Source organism: Bombus bifarius, unplaced genomic scaffold (genome assembly GCF_011952205.1).
Source record: "Bombus bifarius isolate JDL3187 unplaced genomic scaffold, Bbif_JDL3187 scf7180000007973, whole genome shotgun sequence".
NCBI lineage: Eukaryota > Metazoa > Arthropoda > Insecta > Hymenoptera > Apidae > Bombus > Bombus bifarius.
In genome coordinates this window covers 6381711-6400745 of record NW_022884359.1, presented here as the reverse complement: position 1 = coordinate 6400745, position 19035 = coordinate 6381711, and the positions used below count along the sequence as shown (strand labels likewise).

Below are 19035 nucleotides of genomic sequence, written 5' to 3'. Positions count from 1 at the left end.
TTTTTAGATAAAAATGGAACATTGTAAACAGAAAAATTCTTTTATTGTTATACACACATATGTGTAAAACCATAGAGATATAAAGATAGTGTGCGTGAACGAGCTGTAAAGGCGATATAGCTATAAAAAGAGAACGTACCTTACAGGTAAATAAGTAAGTGTATCACCGATCAACGAGCGGCATTATTTGCCAGTGATGGAAGGGGCCTCTATGTACGTTTTCTTTTCATTCTCATATCGCATCCACTTACACGATAACATAGTAACGTATGTTTTATATGACTGGCGTACTGTATCTTCATATATACTTTTAACCTCTATGTATGAAACTAGTTGCTGCTATGTAGCTTAATTACTTATACGTATAAATTTGCATCTTCAGTACAAGTAGAGCGAGTAAGTGTTAGGGATATTATCGAAGCAGATCATAAAACAACAGGTTCTCGTGCATATGTTTAGTAGAAGAGAGGTCACCAAACGCATCTTTTGCATAATAATTAAAGAGAAAAAGGTTAATGTTTGACCTTCAAAATTTTCTTATTCTATCCTTTCCTGTATCTTCTTTTTAATCATATTTAGAATTTGTATGTATTGTAATGAAAACAGCATATATGTATATATATATAAAAGATCGTTTCTTAATTTATATTCCTTAACTGAAGCAAAGAAGTTTCTCAGCTTATTTAAATATTGATACTTCTCCAATAACTATATAATACATCCGAATACATATTATCTGATCTAAAATGTCATAGAGATTATGCACAAAATATCTTACACGTATAATCAGATTTGATTCATCAGTTTAGCTAGGCAATTTTGACCAAGTAAATGTTACAAACAAAAATTTAGATGCGACCTAACCTTTCTTGGCATTTGAATTCTGCATCTAATATGTACCCTGTGATATTAAATTTCTGGTAAAATTCTATCTATTATCTTGACAAATATTCAGTTATATTAAAAATATTATATGATACCTAAAATACATGTACATTATTGTTATGAATATACAGAGAAAGTTTATAAAAATCAGGACAAGACATGATATGTAACATTTATATTATTAATTTAAATGAATAATATAATATTATAATAAATATACTATACGATATTATTTACTTACATATATTTACTTAGATATATTCTATACCGTTACATAGTCAAGGTTACAACAAAAATTTCAACAATCCAACTATTGTCCACGGTATTCTTCTATGACCAGTCGCCTGTGTTTAATGAATAAATCATCGAAATCCACTAGCGTGATCCGGAATAAAAATAAAATAATCTTTTAAAAATATCCCATCTTGGTCGATATGATTGGAAATCTGCTTCAATAATGAATCGTTCCCATCGACTATGAAGCATGATTAATCACCATTGTCCAAGCGCTGTAATAATAAAACTCGGTATTCCCAAGCTCTTCTTTAAAACTAAACACAAATGAAATTGTATCCAGTCCTTGCTTGACGTACGTATATTTGCATATGTCGATTGCCTTTTTCGTATAAACACGATTTTCCTTTTATGTTGTGTAACGCTCTGTTATCGTATAATATTTCGTAGTATACGCAAGAGTGCACCATTTTCCATGTTTTTTTCTTCCTATGCAAATTTCTTCCTCGAAACTGTACAGCTTCCATGGAAACGAAGAACTTCACGATTTGCTGTTTATTACGTACATAAGTTCCTTCTAAGCCAAATACGATTTCACATAATTTGCATCGTCACTTTCCAAATTAGTCCCACGCATTGTGAAATTTCGTGACACGACTTCCAATCAGCGCTCGAAAGAAGTTATATTTTTAGATTACGGACGTTTACCTAAATTTAGGTTTTTATGTATATCATTGTGAATATTATCAATGTATAGTATATTATATAATACATTATAAGTATTAATATAACTTTCTATATTGACCAATAATGTAGAAGTTAAAAATGACTAAGTTTCGAAGAACGAATGAAAGAACGAATAAATGGCAAATAATCAAATAAGGGATTAAAATCGAATAGTATTTAAATGAGCTTTAATTTGAATAAAATGTCATTCTCAAATAACGCACCCTATTCTGCCTTTGGCCCGAGGAAAAAGAAAACAATCATTTGCGTGACTAACGGTAGAGATACTGACACAGTTACAGAGGCAAACGCGGTGTTAATCGATTTTCTATTTATATGAATGGCGATTTATTATCAGCAGAATCTTTCCTGCGGGCTTCGTGATCCTTATCGGTTTTGTCGATTGTTGCGGCTGAATTCGAGGCGCGTGGATAAAATCATGTAACGCTATTTAATGGGATAGGTATGCATAATTGAAAATAAAAGAAGTCCCGTGATTCCGATCCGATGATCCTCGTAATCATCGATTGTTCGAATTTCCCGATCGCGTGTAATTAGTCACCTGTTCAGAAAAGATTCATTCACGTTTAATTCTGAGCATAAACTGTCAACTACTATCAATTTTGGCAGTACTTATAGGAGAACATTGATAAATTATGAGTAGACTACAGATTTGTACGTATTTAAGAGATTCTTTTAAATACAAAAAATGGACTACAGACTTTGCGAATTTCAATATTTCATTAACGATGACATTGTTCATCTGCGATTATTTCAAACATGTTGTTAGGTATTCACTTTTATTAATATTAGTTATTACTGGTATTAGTTGATAAATTATTACGCAAGAGAATCCTAATCAAATGAAAGAATTTTCGGATGGCAATCTAATTAGATCATAGATTTTTTAAAAGTCAAATTTGATAAAACGATTAAATTAAATTTAAGAAAATTCCAAGATAGTAGTACACCAAATGACGGAAAATATTGTCTCTGTAGGACTTTTAGGGTAAATAAAGATCATTTTTTTAGTTCTAGAAGCCTTCTAATTTTAAAAAGTTGCAACCCACACCTCTGTTCAATAAATTAAATTTAATTTAATTTATGATATAATATTTTATTATAGTTATTTATAATTAAATTATAATATAATATTAAGACTTGTAGCATAAACTATATATAATTTATATAATGGTATACTTTATATTATATTACGAAAAATACCTGGAATATGAAACTATTTTTTAAATATAATTGAAATATATATGTATACCTTATTATCTAAAAATATAACCTTCGTGTATGGATATTAATACCGGTCACGCAATTCTAGTGATCGTATATCTTTTATTTGCTGCAAACAAAAAGGGGCTGACGAAATAATATTTGCTCTTTTATGACCTTGCTACCTTTTTTAAATCGATAATAATGGAACAAATATTAAACTTGGTCTTATTTGCAGCCTTCTTTATCTTTTTTTCATAAAATATCATCTTTTCTTATAATAATACTTCAATTCGCCATTTATATTATTCTATTTATAAAAGAAATCAAACGCTCTGAGAAACACGGGCTCGCGGTTATTTTTTCGACTGAAAAACGTCATTCTGGCAGATCTTTTCTTTCAAAATGCGTCATTGGCACATGGTATTAATCAAAATCTCAGAATTAGTTTCTCCAAGAAGATAGCTCATTCATGTATGGCCATATCTATTGGGTGTATTACTGTTTAACCATGATATCTTGTTTTCACTGCTGAATCGATATTAGAAAAATTTATAAGTACGTATAAAGTGACATGATTCTACACTTTAAGTATTTATTTCTCGAGAAAATGATTTGCTACTATTGAAAAGGATGATAAATACGATTCCAGCAATAACCCTTTCTTTAAATTCACCCTTGGGAAAACCCACATCTGCGATTACCTTATGCTTCTTCAAGTGTATTAGCTATTCAAACAAATCGTATTTATTATTCCGAAATTGTCTGTTTATACAGAGGTGAGAGACAGATTATTAATGTAAAAGTAACTTAAAATGTGAAAATTCAGTGTGTCAAAATAAAAAATAATAAAATTGGATCGAATGCTTCATTTTTTAGGAAATTGAGTTATACAATTTGCCAAATATCATTCATTAGAAAAATTCTTTAATAAAATTAATTTATGTACCAAAGATTACCAAAAAGTGTGTAGCGCTATTATTACAAAAGATTAAGATATTGTAACGAGATATACATAATACGATTGAATTTCTTTTTAAGCATTTACGACTCAATCCTCACTGCGAATTAATTGTTATTCTGAAAATCATTAATATAGTCATTTATGTATGTAATAACTTAGAAATATAATTTAGATGTTTACAATTCGACCCTTATTGTCAGTTACGTGGAGAAGTTAAATACACAGTTAAACCACAAAATTAGTTGATGTTCTACGAAAACATTAAAAGCTATGCGATATTCTTATTAATTATGTTACTAATAATAATAATAATAATAATGGGCGTTTGTGGCTTCCCCTTTATCGCACATTTTTGTTGAGAAATCCATTGATATATGACGCATGAAGTTAATTCATATTTGGCAGATTATTAAAAATTGTGTAATGTCATTACCCATTAAAGATAAATAAATTGAGGATTTCCCTATTTGGAAATATATATATTTATATTTATATTAAATATAAAAGAAAATATATGAACACGAAGAAGTTTGGAGAAACATTCGATAACAAATGGTGAATTTTCCAAGAAATATAAAGCGGCTACAAAAATTTCGTCGTTGTTGTTTCAGTGGAGATAACGCCCTGGAGTTTGAATGTGTGATAGTGTTTGATTGGTTTGTTTGTTTTTGCTATTGCATGATATCTATCGAAATGTTGAAAAATGTCCGATGAATGTTTTTCTCCGACTATCGAAGATTTGCCACACATGCTTTAAATGCACGCTGATACCTTGAAAATGTTAATTTTTCAATTATCAGCATCCTGAGTGTTACGACAACTCTATTATATGCCCTTGGCGCACCTTCTTTTGGCAAGGACAGGGCGATACCTGAACTGACGCCAGGGATTAGGTTTTTCTGAAAGGTTCAGTTCAGAAAATTCGGCAATCTGTATTGTCACATACAAATAGATATTTATACATGTCAATGTAATACTCCTAAATTACACTTCGTAAAACTTGATTAAAACAGTTTCTGGGTTTTATTGGAAGTTGGAATATTCTATTCGAATGTCCATCTGTATAACCTTACTATAAACATTTTCGTCTAAGACCTCACAGTGTTCCTCTGTGGGTTTTTCTGTCGGAATAAAATTAATCTCTTTTAATCCGTGTAATGCGCAGAACGATTATAGCTTATCATCGCTAACACGAAATATCACGGCTATATATAACAGAAAAATAATATGCATAAAATAAATAACAACATGTATAACATTACAGAAAAATGTAAAATGTAACAAACTTTCTCAGAAAATAGCTTGCGTGTGTTGAATAAATTTTTGTTAAATAATTGGCAATTAATCTAGGTATTCTTTACTTCTTGGGAAACAAGCAAACCAATCCAATTATCATAAGCATTTATTACTTCAAATAACCTTTATGTAATATTGACTTACGCCAAATTTAACGCCCCTGCTTCCTAAATGCTCAAGATATGGCTCAAAGTAAAGTCTTGTATAAACGCTACCTTATCCAAAAATAAATAAAAGATAGAAAATACAATACATATGCAATACATTAAGAATTACGAAAAAGAGCTAACTCAAGAAATGAACGACCTGCCGAAAACAATAAAAAAGAAATAATAAGAATTTACCACAGTCAATAAACAAAAGAAAATTTGAATCGTCATAAGCCAATCATTGCTCGGATCAAGTGTTGTATAATAAGAAGTGGATCCAAAATATGCAGAATTGAAATAAAAAAAAAATTGGAGTTTGTCTTTCAAATTGATATTGAAAATCTGCTAACGTAAGTATGCATTTGTAAGTGAAATGAAATTTATAGAAAAAACGGGAAATCATTTCACCAAAAATGTAGAATAAAGTTTTTTTCATCTAAAACTTATCTAGATTTTAAGAAAATTGATTTTTGAAGGTTTGTGGAGCGGGCAGATGATTTCTTATGCAAAAACAGACTTTGAAAATTAGCTGCGTATACAATAGTACGCATACACTTATATACGTAATTATATGCATACAATACGGTACAGTAACACCATTGTTTCTATATTTAGAATGCCTACGCGACTTTTATAAATAATTAGATTGTTAGATTCAACAAAGTACAAATTCAACAAAGCACAAAGAAAAATTTTATCAAGGATACCAAAATCGATTCTCTCGAAAACCAAGGTCTAAATGAAAAGATTTTATTCTACGTTCTCTATTTATTTTATTTTGTTACATAAGTCATCAATACATTGCGAATATTTATGCAAATTCCGCATTTATATAAATGCAACTAAATATGATTTATTTTCAATCGCATTCGGTAGGTCTTTTAAGTTTATGAAAACATACAAAATTATTGACTCTCGGCCTATTCACAAAAAAGAAATACAAGGGCAAAGATTTATTAATATTATAAATTATTATATTAATAAACCGTAGCAAAGATTAGTTTCATCTATTTGTTAAAGCATACTCTACTTTAGATAATCGATACATTTTTCCATGTAATGCCCATTTTGTGTATTTCCCTATAAGTGCGTAAAAAAGTGCACTTCTTATGTGCTCGTATAATATTTACAATCGCACACCATATGTCCACCAATGCCTCTGATTTCAAGAAAAAGATATAGCACCGTTGACTCTGTCTCGTCACGGAAGCTGCTTTCAAAACGTGATATATATAAATTTTTGATTGTGAAACAGTCATTTATCTAGGAAATCTGTGGGTCAACAATATTTAACAATATTAGTTTTTCATAGGCTGACCCCAGCGCCAAGTTGTTCGATCCGGTCTCTAGAAATGATGTACAGTGACATCCCCTCTTTCGTATATACAAACTGTAGGAAGCACCGCGTACGGCAAGGGGAAGTGGCAGAGACGAAACCGGTAAATACAATAAAGCGCAACGGAGACCGTAGAAACTCAGTCGTCTCGTGGCTGTCGATCTATGAATAAGACGAGTACTGTGTTTCATTCAACCGACAAAGACACGCATGCAGAAGACCTTCGACTTTTTATTAAACGCACGTGACATTTTCATTTTCTTCACCATTCTTTATCCATTATCTCGTTTCACTGTCTTTCACGATACTACGACAAGTAAATTGGCCTCGACGATTTAATTTATCAGTGAAAAGAGCGCACGGTGATCCACTGGAAGCTGCAAGAGAAAGAGACGCGACATTTGGAAGAAGATACTCTGAAGACATTTGAAAAGGTATGTAACAGGACAAGATTCAGAGTGTTCTGTATAAAGATAGTTGAAGGAGGTCGAGGGATTCAGTGATCAGAATGCGGAGCTTGTGTCACATATTCTGATACCTGGCGTAATTCTATCAAAGCATTGAGGTTTTTGTTATATTTTCAAAGTTATGCCTAGACTGCAAATCTTTATGTAAACTTGTAATTTTGTAAACGCAAACTATAAGGAAGTAAAACTTTAGCAACGATTTGTTTCACCTATTGGATATTAGAACGACTACTATATCTTATATATTTAACGTATTTTAATTGTCTTCATCTTCAAGTTTCTCATAAATGCACAAAAATCTATAATCTAGACAGAGGAATATTGATAGAGCAATATTTCTCTATTGTTCTATTTTTTACATTATGCTATATCTGGAATTTGGAATCAAATACTTTGCTACATTTAAATTGAAACAAGGAATATATTGCCATTACTCAAATTTCATATCTATCTATAATCAACAGCCGATGCTTCATAAAATCTATACAAAGTTTAATCAGCTAATTCAGGTGTTTTCGCACTATCAGGTTTCGTTCATCTTTGATATATTACTTTTTTTATTTATACTAATAAATATTGACAATTGTTTTTATCGATGTCTCAAATATCGATTCGATTGAAACTAAAAGGGGAGACTGAATTAAAAAGTTTCATTTGAGAAAAGTAGGAATATATTTTATATATTCGTAATATAATTTCAAAGAGAATGCTCAAACATCTATAGATGACTTTGTAAATACAAGATCGCAGAGAGGTTAAGATATTACTAGAGGTTAATCTCGAAGAGAAAGCTATCGTATGTAAATAAAAATTCATGAATATTTATACCTTTCTTTTTAAGATATGACGTTTGACTAAAGATATTCATTGCAAGTTGAATCATTCATAGAAGCTTTTTGATAGAATGGGATTATATTGGACATTTTGATGAATTTTAAGAAGGTAGAATTAAGTGCTAATAAAACATTTCTATGATAATAATTATAGAAGACTTTTGAAAATTTGGGATTATTAAGTTCTGCATACACGTGAAAGGATATTCGAGTATTTTGGCGATTTTTCGGAAAGTAGAATTCGATGATAATATAGTTTAGGTATAGAACAGTTCAAGTAACACGTGCAGGTATTTTGAATGTTTCAACGAATTTTGAGAAAGAGGAATTGAATAATAACTGAAATAAGTTATAAATGCTCCTTTCATGATTACATGATTATAATGGAAGTTTTATGGAAGTTCGGAGTACTTTCGTGATTATTCGGGAAATTTTTATGGGAATATAAATTTTGAAGGCACATGAGATTATCTGGAAAGTTCGGATGAATTCTGGAGGACAATTTTTGATTAAAAAGGAGACAGCTTAGAAATCATTGCAATTAATGCATTAAAGAATTTTTTTCTACGTCGAATACGATATACGTTTCATCGTTTAGAAAAGAAATAATACTTATTTGGGATTCTTCTTCCATTCAAATTTTTTTTCTCCAAAAGGACACAGTTACATTCAATGATTTAATAATTTACGTTTTGCGTCAAATAAAGGCAATCTCGAATGTATAATAACTAATCGGTGAAGCAGTTTTAAAGAGGCATAGTACTAGCGATAGTAACGACAAGTAGCGATAAACGAGCGATAGTAGCAAATAAACAGAGAAATAATGGTAGCAATGATAAATCGTCGCGTTTGGTCAGACCATGCGAATTCTAACCGATGGAGGCAAATTCCGCGGAGTTTCCGGGAATGTGAAAAATCCAAATATTATTTGCGGAATCAATTTCACAAGGAGCAGATATCCACGTGATTGTGTCGCCAACAATTGCAGTATCCTGTAGCTGAACGCACAATCGCTCGACCGTTTGATTCCGTTTTTAACAGAAAGTAATTCAAAGGATATCACGATTGGAACGACGATATACGTATATGATTTGGAACAATTTTGCTGTTTATTGTTCCCAAACAATGATTATTTCACTACGTCGAATAATGATCATCCGGTCGTCGCCAAATTTCCAGCTACAGTGATTCACAGAAGTATGACACATTCTCCTTTGGCTAAAATATTTACGCACTAAAGCAATATATTAATGATATAAAAATGCAATATAATATAATATAATATAATATAATATAATATTATAAACATACTAGTTTGATACAATGATTAATTAATATAGCAACAAATTATAATATTTATAAAGCAGTAAAGTAATATATTAACCTCAGGTTCTCTTGCACAATTCATCCATCATGATTGGTGAAATTTTACAGATTATCAGTTACAAGTTACCATTGGTAATAAATATCTTTGATTAGCAATAATAAGTTTGACGATGAAAGAAAATAAGAAAGTTTTGAAAATAAATTTTACATTGTATAAATTATTTGATGATATTATGCGACAAAAGATTACGAAATTGTAAAACAGGAATTTATAATATACAACTTCTAGTTTAAATTATATTATTGATTGAGAAATTGTCGTGCAAGATAGTATCTGTGAATAATAAAACTACCGTGCCTTTCGAAATAACGGGTCTTAAACTTCACATTTTTGCAGTTATTGAAAGTGTGCATGAACAATTTTTGACAGAATTATTCCTGACCTTTACTAAGATGTATAGTTATATACATCTATTTATTTTCATCACATTACCAGTTATAATCCTCTGTCTACTATCTTCTAATATTGACATAAAATTTGTCTGTTTACAAATTCACTGTTTACATTTTGCCTAGAAGCTATTTGAGTCAAAGCTGAATCTTTGTATAACAAAGAAATTCATTTTTCATTCATTGTAGTTTATTGTAGTTTTGTTTTTCTATAACTAGGTTGTATAGTGTATTTAAGGTTTTATTTTTCAGTTGTTAATATTTAAAAGTCCTGAAATTCAATACACCTCGCATAAGTGAGTATCCATCATACATAATAAGAAAGATACACGATTTAATACACATTGAAAAGGGCAAATAACACGTCATAGCTTCACCATCAAATAGTAGATACATTATATCATCTGTCTTCTTTATTAATAACTATTCTTTGTATCTTGTAGTTCAGGTCCGTCATAGAACACTAGATGACATAATTTGGTAAAGTTCTAGCCAGTATACTTCATTCTGCAATTTTATTGAGCCATTTAAGACTCAGACTAAATAACCACTAAAATTAACCGCTTAGGTTTCTGAATAGTCAGAGTAATAAATAAAACGTACGATGTGATATTAAAATCAAAGAATTATCAAAATGCACGTAGAAACAACTAATTTGACTTCTCAATGATTGAATACATTCTTAAGTATAACTCACTCTTGAACATCTTTTCTCTCTTTTTCTTTCAGTTTCATAATTCATGTTTTATTACTCATAATACTTATCGATTGCATCGACGCGTAACTAAAAATTGAAGAATTATGGTCGAGCGTATTACATTCGGAATCAGCAGATGATAAGGTCTTCACACAAGGATATATAAACTTTGACGCTTAATGAATTACGATGATATTAAGTTCTTCATCTTCATATTCGTTCTCTCTCTATGCCTCGTTGTCCTACACTTTATCAAGGATAACACTTGAATCCTGTTAAATCTTCTTCTATCAGTGATCAGCATTGATCCTTTCAGACACGGATCTTCAACGAAGATGGATAATTATAGAGGGTCATCGAGTTCGTGATAGGCATAAAATTCCTACACTCGAATGACTAGTTTATTGGAGATGCGCTTGTCATGACTATACATGGCAATAAAATAGAGAAAGAGATAATTGGAAAATCGAACTTTCAAGGAATGGTAGACTTAGTCATTGATGCAATTTTGAGATAGTCACCTGCTTCCAAGAAGACAATTTGTACCGAAGGTTAAGAAAATTTTTAGAGATAAAGGTGAATTCTTCGATATTTCTCTTACTGTTCGATTATATTAATTGATGAATTCTGGGGATTTAGATAGTCAGTTTCCTTTTGAGCTTCCATTGTTCTTATTTTGTATGAAATTATATATAGGAGTTACAACAAGCGGAATTTTTCAATTCTGAAAGTAGAATTCGCAACAAGCATTTTGATTGGAAAGGAGATTCTTAAAAGGTCAGGCGCGTGGTATAATCCCGCGTTACCTTTCTTTTGGGTTTCTATTGTTTTGAAACTGCAGATAATTATACTAGAGATATATAGAATTGGACCAGGCGAAAATTGTATTTCTGAAAATAGAATCTCCATGCATAGTTTCAACTGGAAAAAAATTCTGAAAATATCAGAAATACGAAACTTCTGGCTTTTTGATAAAATATATATTACCAGAAGAAAAACAAGCTTTTATTCATATATTCTACAAAAGGTTATTTAAATTTTCGAAAACACAAATTCCTCGAAATCTATTAAATTTTTACTACAATTACGTACTCGTGTAATCACAAAAATTTCTATAAATCTGCAAGTTAGGTCTTTCGACTATTCCACTACTTCTAATATTAAATTATAAACTATCTCAGTTATCGTGCATTACGAAACATTTCTCCTTCCTTCCAAAAGCGAATTAAACGGATAAACCACGTTCTTCCTACAATTACAAAACATCTCAACAATGTCTTTTAACTATCTCATCCAATATCAAATCTCGTAAGCAGCTGAGTACATTTACCTTTTACGTTTCTTTCAAACAACACTGAAACAATCTTCATCGATCCGTAAAAGTGCACCTGGCCGTTAATACAATTTTACGACGCATATTCGTGCACGTTTATACGTTTCATTCACTTAAAATGTACAGTTGAACTTATGTGTCTCGGTCATGCATCATCGTTCATCTCGCAGCCGACTAAGGATAACGTTTGATGTGGGTTTTCCCACTGGATGCTCGCTACCACGATAATGTCAACTCTAATCTTCAATGACGCGAGCAAAAGCATTTTATAGTGTCGTGAAATACCCGCAGACAGATCGATACCTAACGCTATCTGCGTGTAACAATACATTAGTATTTTCGTTATTCTCTCGCCAGTGGAGGAACGACGTATCTGTTAAATAATACCAAAATTAGCGTCGTTGCTTTCTTAATCGCTTAATGATGATAATGGATAGTGATGTTGTTGTATCGTAATTATTGCTACGTCTTGAAAATTAATGATTGATGTTGAACAAGTTAGGGTAGAGCAAATATCGCATGTAAAGAAAATTATTAATAAATTTTCATCCTGTTCGTTAATTTTTCGATTTGGTAATAGATAAGATGGGAATCGTACTGACATTGATATTCTAATAAATCGGTAAGTTAAATTTTTCTGAGTTGGTCTTAAAATAGGTTCTTAAATATATTTTCTTTTTGCATAATTGTGTCGTTAACGAAAGAGATATAGAATTTCGATGAATTCAATATTTGAAAAAAAATACTTTTAACAGGAATTTTTGTTGAAAATAAATTTTATTGTTTTTATATGAATTTGTGAAAAAAGAGTTTTTTTGGTAAAATAATTTTTAGGATAAAATACCTGTTAATTAGAAGCTACTTTTCAATATCTTTTAACAAACTAACGCTAATATTTCCATATTTTCAATCTAATTTATTTACAGTGTTTATATAAATAGTTAGTACTATTAGTTAGTAACATATGCAAATAGGAAATTGAAATGACCATATGTATCTTGGTGAAATGATAACGAAACGTTTAAATCAGTTGTAGCATATCATTACAGCAAAACAATTAATTGATAACGATTGAGCTACTTCCTTTTCATTTGCTATTACTTTTCGTTATAAATGAATGTATTTGTTAAAAATAATACCTCTCTGCTTCTTCTTTTCTCCTTCAGCATCCTTTTTCCTTTCCTAACAAATATGTAGAAAGAATGAAGAAGCCCTGCATTCTTAAATTCAAGGAATTTCGCTTTTAAAAGCAGATGGGTTAAGTGTAGTATGCAAATAGAGTTGTGCGATTCCGTAAACGTTGTTTACGTTACTGCACATATTTATAATTTCACGTATAAGAAAAAAGAAAGAGAAAAAGAAAAAAAGAGTGCATGAATATCATAAGTTTTACGAATATACAGAGAAAATGAATATTTATGAATCAGAAGCTACTGTTTCGAATGTTCTTATACTTTTCGTCGAGGACTTGTTTTATCAATATTTTTCCCCCATCAATCCTCCTATTTAATTTAATTTAATTCTCATTTTTCTCTGATCAGTATTCTTTAAATTCTTTTTTAATGGATTTTAAATATGTATATTCTTCGGTCCAAAATTAAATTTGTCGCGGTCACAGACAAAAATACGCGAAGAATCGAAATAAGCTAGTCATCCATTAAGTATTTATCCTCGTTGAGTTTTTCGAAGCTTAAATTCCTATTTCATCTCATTTATCGCACTAATGATTCGACGTTGATTGCGGAATTTACAATTCGTGAAAAAGATGACGACTAAAAGCATATTATATTTATACCTGCACTCGACTGGTTAACAACGGTAAAATTCTAAAACCGGTTTTTAAAACATCACCGCTCTCCTCTGGTATATTGGAGGGTAGTTTACAAAGAAAAAACTTTGAAACTATAACTAGAGTGCAGATATTTATGGGCATTCACATTATTTTAATAATAACATTGGAATGTTAGTGTCTTCAGTCATTTATGTGTCATCGTATTTTGCTGATATTCGTATACTAGAGTGCTCAGTCATTTACGTATAATATTTTCCATTGACTAACTTTAACAATTTTGTTCATAACAAATTTCAATTTTCATATTTCGATACTATTAAAATATTCGAATCCTTCACAAAGCACCTGTTTCTAATACTTTACCTTACAATTTTAACTGCAAAAATAATTACGCACATATCACAAAAATATGTCTAATTACCATTATCTGTTTTTTTTTTTTTTTGCAGAAATGAAGACTGCGCTTATATTCCTGTGTCTCACGGCCACTTGCTTTGGTCAACTAATCTATCCAGACGATAAATTGCTCGCGTCTACAACCGTTCCTTCGTCCATTTTTCCAAATATCCCTCAAAATGTACGGTCACAAGATTCTGTGAAGAGCACAATCAATTCCTATCAAGTAAATTCACAATTACCACGAACTTCACCGCCAATACTTGGACTCGGTGCACCGCGAAGAACAAAAGCATCATATCCAACTACGGCCTATCCGGCTGTTACCGAAAACACGTTGCAAGACTGGGGCGATCATGTAAGCATAAAAACACTTGTTAAAATAAGTACTTAGACTGTACCCGGTTAAGTGTAATTTTTTCTTTATTCATATGAATGATACATATCTAGTTATATGTACTATACATATGTATATGTGCTTTTTGGAAAATAAGGATACGTGGCAATTTTTTTTGTAGCCACTGTACGTTTAAGACTATTATTCACGCTGTGTATTAATCCTTTTTAAGTCTAAAGTAGCTTCAAAATATCATAGAATCAGCCAAAAAGTACTTATCACGTTTTTCTGCTGTGAGCTTGAAATATTGTTTAATGGATGGAAATATACGAAATTCTGTTTAGCGTCTTAACGTATAAAGATTAAGTACGTTTTCGTTCTGCATCGTGAACGCGCTAAGAAATTTTCCAACGACAAAAAAATAGAATTTAATCTAAAAAAAAAAAACAAATAATGCAAGAGAATTAAGAAGGTATACAGTGAAAGGTTTTGATAGAAGCTTTGGGTGATTACGATTCAATTCATTATCGCATGAGTCACGAAAAGTAGTAGAAGTGTGTAACTTATGAAATTGTGAAATACTCTTGAGAAATTCATGATGAGAATAAAAGGTAGCATCAGTGATGCAAGTTGCCCGGTAAACGTTAACAGTTGAACAGTGATCTTGAAGTTTCATACGGATAGATTAATGATACCTTGATGGTAATTTGCGGGTTTTCACTTTTTTCGTATTTTACCAGCGTAAAATGTAATTATGCGTTGAATAAAGGTCTTGAAGTGTTTTTGAATTTGTGTAAATCGCCACAATCTTATAGCTTACAGCGCGTTACACAATAGAATACATACTGGGGTCGAAAAAGTTTACAAGTGTTGTTTAACTCTGACTGCACATTTTTCTTTGCAATCGCTGATGACGCGTAAACAGTTTACGTTTATCTCAATTAAACGAGCACGTTTCTTTTTCAAATCAGCGGAAGCTCTCGTAAAAGATATTTATTGAGAAAATTAAGAAAATCTTCCATCAATAGAATATACGAACATGTACTATTGGAAGTGGATAATAACGTGTTTGTTACTATGTTACAGGTGAACAATATCATCGCTAATGGAGTACTGAAATTCGGTCTGGACGTAGAACAAGAGATTCACAGAACTCGAGGCGTATCCTTGATCGAGCAACGGGACAATATAGTTTTGTCGCCAACTAGCCTTGCCGCAATATTGGCAATCGTTCTTGCAGGTTCTGCGGGTAGGACTTTCGATGAAGCGTCCAAGGTTCTTGGATTAGAGGCCGGGATTGATATCTCACAAAATTCTGAGGTTGTTCACCAGATGTTTGGTGTGCTTTTGTCTCAACTTCAAAGTAAAGAATCTGCTGGGATACTTCTACCGCAATTGAATTTCGCCACAGCGGCATACGTGCAGGTAAAATTTCCTTTCACGAGCGAATTAAACTTTAGAAAAATGAAAAAGGAATTGGATTTCATTTGAAGTAAAACGAACGTGTATTTAATTATAATTTTAATGGTTGTGGTTTAGGATGGATTTCCAATACTGCCGCAATTCAAGTTACTTAGCAAAGAGATTTATCAAACCGATATATTCAACGTGGATTTTGCTAGAAATGGAAAAGGGGCAGAGGAGATGATAAACATGTGGGTGCGACAGAAGACGAAAGGCAAAATTACAAGTATTCTAAACCACGCGCCGGGGCCAGGAACAGCAATGATTCTTTTATCAGCGCTCTACTTTAATGGAGAATGGGACCAATACTTTTTGGATGGAGCTACGAAAAGGTATCATTTTCCTTTATGAAGGAAGTTTATGTAGGTTTTATATAGAGAACATAGACCATTGTAATCTCTTTTCTTTGAGCGCTATGAACGAATCTATGCGTCTAGCAGAAGCTATTTGTGTGGACTAAGGACGCATATATGCGTTTATCAACTTTTTCGACCTCTCCCGCGCTTGAGATTCTTTTACTAGTGTATGAGATGATACATGTGCATTTCTTAGCAACGACATAAACAAAAAAATGCAAGTTTATTTATCTTCTGTATGTGAATATGAATAATACCCCTTTTCACTCCGTTGTCACCGCCGTGGCGACGTTATAAGAGGAATTAACAATTCCATTGTTGCCGCCATGGTGACGTTGTAAGTGTACAGGTGTACATATACATTATAACTCAGTTGCGCCTTGCCAACCAATATAGTTCACATTAGCAAAAGAAGTATTCATCCACACGAGTTGTTTCCGCTGGGAGTATTCAATACTCAAAGGGTTTAATAAGAAAAATTTGATTCAATCAACTAGCATTATTGAATTTTGTTTTTTAATATTATAATTATTAAAAAGAAACCAAGGATTTGTGTAATATTTCTTTTCGTTTCTATTTCTTTTTTTACTAAGCTCCTTCAATTTTATAAAAATATTTGTTCTATTCATGTTGTAATGGATTTCTGTAAAGTGCCTGTTATTCTATTACATTTTTTGTACATTAACAAAAGAATATAAGTTATTTCATTTAAGTATTTTAATAATGTAAGCTTTTATACATTATTTCACCGTTTGACTCTTAATGGGTTAATAATCAGTTGCAATTATGGCGCATTATATAATTAATTCGATTGTTTAAATAGGAGACCATTCTTCATTGAGCCAAACGAGACAGTTAATGTCAACATGATGTACAATGGAGGAACGTTTCCGTTCTACTTAGACAAGAAATTGGGCGCGAAGATCATTGGTTTTCCATACAAGGGTCGCGAAGTAAGTATTTTAAAAATTCACAACAGATATAAGCTTTCAAATAATGTTATTTTGTTTCAATTCAAAATTAGTTATTCCAGTCTACTGTGACTAAAATTAAAATTCATCCGATCCTTTAAAAATTTCTATTACATACACATACATATCTTATCAAATTAATCCATAATTTCTTTTCAGCTCTCGATGTACGTTTTGCTTCCAACAGCTCCAGGAGCAAAAGCTCTTCGAGAATTCAAGAACAAACTAACAGTTGACATAATCGAGAATTTAATTAAGAATGCAAAGAACGAAACATGTATCGTCGGTTTTCCACGAATGAAGTTAAGCACCAGCCTAAGTTTAAGGCCTACGCTCGCTGCTTTGGGTCTCGAGTCTTTATTCGATCCAGTAACAGCAGATTTGAGCCTCATATCTCAACCCAATGCCGTAACCAATATGAATGGCAGAAACCAGACGAACGTGAGGCCATCAGAATCACGGCCGAAATCAAATCCTACCATAACTACTTCACAGAATGATAACGAAAAAAGACCACAGAATCAAATATACAACGACAAAATATACTTTCCCTCTCGTTTCTATCCTTCCTCAGGATCGAGAAACCAAGGCCAAACGGGTCGTATGGTAAAACGAAATTACTTTACATACGAGGACAAAGTTCGTGGTTATAACGTGGAACAATGGGCGAATGGGTTTTTCCTCAGAAAGACTCGTGATATTCGTGACGTTAAAGGAAAGAAAGATAGGAGCTCGTATACAGTGGAGGGCAGATCCAAAGAATATCACGATAATACAAAGATTGTAAATCTCGAAGAAAACAAGTATCGTTTCGAAGAACAAACAGGAAGAAATAGAAGGCAAACCAGACCAATTGATCAAAACTTCCTGGACTTTGTGAGACATCAGAATCTTCCATCATACGGGCTGGACAGTCTTAGAAATAGCGCAAATCTGGTCAACCCACATCTCTTCGCTACAGATGTTCTTCAAAAGGTAGAAATAGATATCACAGAAAAAGGTACCGAAGCCGCAGCCGTGACTGGCGTTGTATTGGAGCGTGATGGAAGTCAGAAGAGGTTCATTGCGAATCGACCCTTCATCTTCTTCATCAGACACGACCCATCGAAGCTCGTGCTCTTCTGGGGCACGATAAACGTTCCAACGCCAAATTATCCGACTACGTAATCTGAAACACAAGTCTTCCTTAGAATATGACGATGAAGACAACTATCGAAGAAAGTAATCACGTTGAACAATTACTAACATTCTTTCTTCCAATTGGTATTATGTATCACAGTTTATCTTCGCAGTAACGACCGTACATAAATTCATTTCTTCGTGAATAGTACTCGTCATGCGGGTGATTATCATCCTCGAATGAGTAATTTCGTTTGAAGGATCGATAAAAGAAACCGGTTTAGCCGAAGGAAACGGTTTTTCCTTTGCACGCAACAAGTTGATACAAATATTCACGCGCTATTTATTTATACGATTCTTTCCTTGAATCTCCGCCTTCGTAGGTTAGAGTTATACGCGTAATTATGAAAATAATCAAATTTAAAACTATATTTATAGATGCTATATCTGTATTTCCTACCTGTAATGGAACAGTATTTTCTCAGAATTTAATATTATATTATTTTACCTCCGACTACGATTTGACGTTATATTAAATGGTATATTGTTAGCGTAGGATTAAGTTATTGAGAGATTTTATGAAATCATATTGAATAAATGTCTGCGTTTCTTTTTTTCAATTGTGGAAATAATTGATTGAAGCAAAAATAATATCAAAAAGGTTTTGACATTATTATTGT

General features: G+C 31.9%; 1 protein-coding gene and 1 long non-coding RNA gene across 4 annotated transcripts; one reads left to right on the top strand and one right to left on the bottom strand.

The window, feature by feature from the left end:
- The first annotated feature begins 94 nt into the window (after positions 1 to 94).
- On the top strand, positions 95 to 18975 carry LOC117215848 (leukocyte elastase inhibitor). Of its 3 annotated transcripts, none has more exons than XM_033462373.1 (6): positions 95 to 146; positions 14162 to 14466; positions 15532 to 15870; positions 15985 to 16241; positions 17089 to 17218; positions 17396 to 18975. In XM_033462373.1, exons 2-6 carry the CDS (start codon positions 14164 to 14166, stop codon positions 18401 to 18403), a joined length of 2037 nt encoding a protein of 678 aa, XP_033318264.1. In that variant the 5' UTR covers positions 95 to 146; positions 14162 to 14163; the 3' UTR covers positions 18404 to 18975. The 3 variants fall into 3 exon arrangements, with proteins under 3 accessions (XP_033318264.1, XP_033318253.1, XP_033318242.1); XM_033462362.1 differs by lacking the exon at positions 95 to 146 and adding an exon at positions 158 to 267; XM_033462351.1 differs by lacking the exon at positions 95 to 146 and adding an exon at positions 6864 to 7248.
- On the bottom strand, positions 1113 to 2297 carry LOC117215864. Its single transcript, XR_004489226.1, has 3 exons — positions 2070 to 2297; positions 1479 to 1827; positions 1113 to 1394 (listed from the first exon to the last, which is right to left on the bottom strand). It is a non-coding gene; the product is annotated as an uncharacterized LOC117215864 (long non-coding RNA).
- Positions 18976 to 19035: the final 60 nt, after the last annotated feature.